Below are 5363 nucleotides of genomic sequence, written 5' to 3'. Positions count from 1 at the left end.
TAATTGTGTAATAGTTACAAAGCAAGGTCCCCGTGTCTCATTGTATTGCTCGCCCCAACTCTGAAGATGCAGCAGACTGGTATGACTGATCAGCCTGCCTGCTGAGAAAATTGTCCTAGTTCTGAACAAATTGTGAGATTGCCGACTTTCTGATGTCTACTGCCTTAGAGAAGTGAAAGAGTCAGTGTACCGAATGCAGATAAATTTGCACAACTTCACAAAATCACAAAAGGAATGTTTTAGGTTTTGACCATACATGTCCTATTTTTGGTTCTTTGTTTTAAACAGACAGTGGAGTTGCAAAACCTTTCCTTCAATCAAGGAATGGAACTGCGAGTCACCAGTGTCCCTAAACCCAATCCGGTTAGGTGAGTCAATGCTGCCTCTGACTCTACGAGACCTCTTGATGCTGCTGCTCAATCTCTTGATGTCTTCATCCATGGTCATCCATCATCCATCCCTTGTGTGTCTCTCTTTCTCTCCCAGTTTCGCCATCTATGTGGGTGAATCTGATTCCAACATTGCGCTCCACATCAACCCTCGCTTTCAAGGCTGTGGCCCAGGTGTCATCGTCCTGAATGCCCTGAAGGATGGGTCCTGGGGTACTGAAGTGAGAGATGAAAGAAACTTTCCTTTCCGGCAGGGCGAGGAGTTTGAGGTGAGGCCTCAGACAGGGAGACTTCCAGTCGTCTGTACTTGTGTTCCATGGATCAGCCTGTAACTTGGCACCACTTGCGAGACAGTTCACCTAGGAATCTTTAGCCACCATTCCTTCATAATCCTGTATGTAAGAGAAATTGACCCTTTTTTTGGGGGGGGGGATCAGAAATGCTGAGGGGAGGGGCTGAGATTCTGTACCCTCCCAGGAAAGCTTCATGGGAAATATTCCAGCCAATTAATTCATTGTGAAGTACATTTCATCATTAGCTCATTTGGCTTGTTATTTCATTGTTTTTCACTGCAGTCGTAGTGTGTTAAACGTGAACCTGACGGTGTTGACCTTCTTCTTTGGTAAGATAACTCTGCGCTCCTGACCTTCTCTCCTTCCCTCTTCCAGGTGTCCATCACCTTTGCCAATGACAAGTTTTACATTAGCCTGCACAACGGCCAGATGCTGATGTTCCCCAACCGCCTGGAACAGCCCCAGTACAGTAAAATCTGGTTTACAGGAGACGTCAGGATCACCGGCATATATCTCAAGTCAAGACCCACCAGGAGGTGCTAGATATACCCTTTCTGGCTCCTGATTGGCTGCTCTCTTCTGCTTCCTGGTGCCTTCCTACAGCTGTGCTATGAGTGCACTTTGTCCCTCCCAGAGATCAGTGCCTTTAATCTTGTGCTTCTCTGCAACATTTAGATCCTCTGGTGTCTGTCCAAACCCACTGTGTATAATCAATCCAGTTTCAATAATAAATCTCTATCATGATCTGTGTGTGGCTGTTCATTGGGGGGAGAGGGGTCCAGTTCTTTCTCCAGATCTTATGACTATAAGGGTCACAAATTCACTCTTCGGTCACAACTTGATTAACATTTATATGATTTTCTAGGCTAGTGAGTGGTGTTTCTCACGAATGCTTAATACCAATTACATTTCAGATATTACGCATTATATCACACATTAATTTAAACTGACATTTTAAATATGATTTAAACCCTTCAATTTAACCACTTTTGGTTGTTCTCTCTATCTCTCAATTCTGTTTAATACAAAATGATGTGTGTGTTTGTGTGAATCCCTAACATGTTAGTTTGGGTGAAATGTGTGTGTTTTTGTCTGTGTTGTGTTTCTGAAACACACAACAAACTTAAAACAGTTAGTATAATCTCATATCCTACTCGACAATGAGCCTGACCAGGTTCAGGTTTCATATCTGTCCAAATTACAGGGATTTGTTTCACTAAAAAACAATGGTCATTTATTTCAGCTGATGAATAATTGTGTTCTGTAGTTGTGGGTCTGATTGAGGGTGGATAGGCCTATTCAAACCAACTCAACAAATGGCACAGAATGTCATTCTGCAGTAACTTCCTGTTTGAAAGTGCAAGTCACAGTGAACCATATCTAAGGTATGTGAAGTAGAAATATTCATTTGAAACTGAAGATTTAAGATAATAAATTATATTTATTTTGGCTAAATATTATATACGTTTTAATCAACAATGTTGGGCTACTACCAATGAGACAAACCTAAAGGATGGCAACTTATTTAAGCATAGTTAAATGCTCAGTTGAGACTGCATGTATACAAGTTAACAAGGACAATTCAAAACAGCATGAAATGGCTGGTGATGAAGTTGGCAGGTGAACAACATTTCTGTTGTGATAAAATGTGTGCTTTGACTATTTAAACATGCATAATTAATTCCTAGGAACATCAGTGCAGATGCACATGCAGAGGATTTGACAAATTGCCCAAAGACCTCTCTTGTCCAACCCTAAAAAACAAAGCAAATAGTTTTCCTAGTGCCACCATGACACAATAAAACAGTGCGATACACTCCATTGCCAAACAGCTCCCAGACACAAGCCACAGGAATCCTCTCTTTGGCCTGAGATAACGCATTGATCAGGGTGACATTGGCTCAGGCAGTAAGAGTAGCTGTCTCATTGGCTCAGGTGGTAAGAGCTGTTGTCTCATTGGCTCAAGCGCTAAGGACAGTCATCCCATTGGCTCTGGCGGTAAGAGAAGTCGTCTGCCAGATTTGCTGGTTCAATCCCACCCTGGGTGTGTTGAAGACACACAAGACACCTAACGATGAGCTGGTTGGTGCCCTGCATAGCAGCTAATCGTTGTCGGTGTGTGTAGAATGGGTGAATGAGAAGCATCAACTGTACAGTGCTTTGAATAAAGGAGCTGTATAAATCCATACATTTACCATTTCATCAACCTGCGTGGAGAAGGATGACTTCTGAGGGAAACTCTTGTCAAATACAGAAAGCAGTTAGTTAGTCTTTTTTGTTGATCCTTTTGTAGAACTCTACATGTCTTTAAGGTAGTGATTATTAGTAAGATGGTGATGAGGCTCCTAACTGCCCAGTAAGGCAGTGTAATGGTGAGGAGGCACGATTGACTCTTAATTGTCCAGTGAGGTCTTTCCCAGAGGTGGGTTTAGTTTTCCCAGGGATCCCAGCTCCTGGGAGTCCATGGGGTGGGGCCCTTTGCTGGCTGCTGGCCTGGGTGGGCTTGTGGCCATGAACTGATCTTGCCCTTTCAGTATCTTATAGCTTTCAGTAAAACTTTCAGTTTCTTGTCTTGATTCTAGGCTTCTGATTGCCTTTTGAGTCTGATATGGGCATTTGTCAAAAAGATAACCCAAGTCAAGGAAGCCATTACAAAGCTGTGAATCCTGTTACCAGCCCATCTCCATCACTACTAATGAATACCAGCCCTGTGAGAAACTCTGCATGTTCTACTGATGGAGGTAAGTACAGCTGACTGCACCGTCAATAGACTGGGAGCAAATGAGCTTAACGTTGGGTGTAAGATTTACAAATGACCACAAGAGCGCAGCATAAGCCACTTTATTATGGACTTGTTAGTCCTGGTTTTGGTAAAGAGGCTTTTTCTAATAATTTGCACTCCAGATTCAATTTACAATCTCGTCATGCTTGACTCAAACCCAATTGCGCTGGTTTTGTCAATGTTTGCAGGATATATTACATTTACATTTATATAATTGATTGGACTAAGCAGGGGACAACCCTCCTTGCTCAAAAGGGCCTTTCTCAATTGCGGCTACACTGACCACCGACCTTGCGTGTCCCGCTCATGTACCTTAACCACTACGCTACAGGCCGCCCTGTATAAGGTACAATTATGTAAGTCGGATTTTCGAATCGCATGAGTCGGATTGATAAATGACACCACAGACACCACTGTCGGTGGCATTAGAATGGTCCAAATGTCGCTTTAAAACGGGACGCATTATTCGGGACTATCTCGACGATCTAAAAACAGGACTATTTAGGAACTGAAATCGAGCAAACCATAAACAAAACAATAAAGAAAAGTATATCATGTAATGTAATGTAATGTAACTTTCGACGGTGCTCTCCAAATGTATGGGAAGAGAAGAGTAAAATGTTATTTTTTCAGAGCTGGTTCGGACCGGCCAGGAATGGGCTTTGTCCATAACCATGCTGAAACATACATTCGTGAGAAGGTTTACACCGTATGCAGGCCATACGTTCTGTTACGGATCCGAAAGCTGTCACAAAATGCATGGTTTTACGCAGCGGTTTAGCCTTTAACAAGAAACTGCCCCGCCTTAAATAATTAAACATTTTTAAAAAGATAAATAAGAAATAATTTATTATTTTATTTTGCACGTCTAGGTTTGCCAGTGCAGTGACCATTTAAGAAGACACTTATGTGTTTTGTTTGTCTTCTTCAGGTATGTGGTTCCATATAATTTGCAGATGTGTGCTAAGAGTGTTTTAGCTAGTGACTGCCTGAGCACTGTCGCATTTCATGCTGTGTCCAGTAGGTGGTGCCGATTTACAACTTAAGTCATGTTTTAATTTTGTTTTAATTTCATGTATTTTGTCCTTTTGATATAGGAGATATGTATTTTATGTAAATGTTGCAAAAAGAGAGCAGATTCAAGTCTCTGCTGCAGGTTTGCCAGTGCAGTGGCCATTTTAGACATTTATGTGTTTTGTTTGTCTTCAGAAAATAAACGGTCAAAAAGGCAGTTCCTGAATCTCCTGTCTCTGACTGATTGACTTCTGTTACACATGGAATATATATATATTTTTTTTTTTTCATCTTAAATCCGAATGCCTTAAGTAGGGCAGAGCGTGCCACAAACTCACACGGGGCAGGTGGATTTTGCGTAGTTGCATTTGTGTAAGAATGATGTGTTTGTTTTCAGTTATGTGCTGTATTTGAGCAGCTCACTTCTTGCGTGAGTGGCAGGACTTTGGAAGGGACCGAGCGAATTTTCTTAGCGACATGTCGGTCACAGTTGTCACGCTTTGCATCCTAGCTAGGGAGCAAAGCGTGGTTTAAAAAACGTTTTTCGTACGGGAAAATATAGATCAACCAACTGAAGCGCTGTGAGAGCGTTAAAGAGCCTGCTCTTCAGTCGCTCGAGCGCCAGCGCATCACGCGCACTAACTTTATTATCTGTGGCGCCTCTGGGATTTTTTCTTTCTTTCTGTGATGTGCGTTGGCATCGCCACTTCTCTTTCTCTCTCACTCTCACTCTCACTCTCACTCTCACTCTCACTCTCACTCTCACTCTCACTCTCACTCACACACACACACACACTGTGATATGATTTGTATATGAGCATATATATATAGAAACACACAGAAAAATGGAACACACTGTAGGTTGCATTTTTTTTATGTTATATG

The 5363-nt window shown here is 42.1% G+C and overlaps 1 protein-coding gene across 1 annotated transcript; it reads left to right on the top strand.

The window, feature by feature from the left end:
* The first annotated feature begins 324 nt into the window (after positions 1-324).
* LOC133136671 (beta-galactoside-binding lectin-like) lies at positions 325-1225 on the top strand. Its single transcript, XM_061254317.1, has 3 exons — positions 325-368; positions 487-658; positions 1058-1225. Exons 1-3 carry the CDS (start codon positions 325-327, stop codon positions 1223-1225), a joined length of 384 nt encoding a protein of 127 aa, XP_061110301.1.
* Positions 1226-5363: the final 4138 nt, after the last annotated feature.

The sequence above is a fragment of the Conger conger genome, chromosome 9 (genome assembly GCF_963514075.1).
Source record: "Conger conger chromosome 9, fConCon1.1, whole genome shotgun sequence".
Classification (NCBI taxonomy): Eukaryota; Metazoa; Chordata; class Actinopteri; order Anguilliformes; family Congridae; genus Conger; species Conger conger.
The sequence above is the reverse complement of the archived record's forward strand: the minus strand, read 5'-3'. Positions and strand labels throughout refer to the sequence as shown.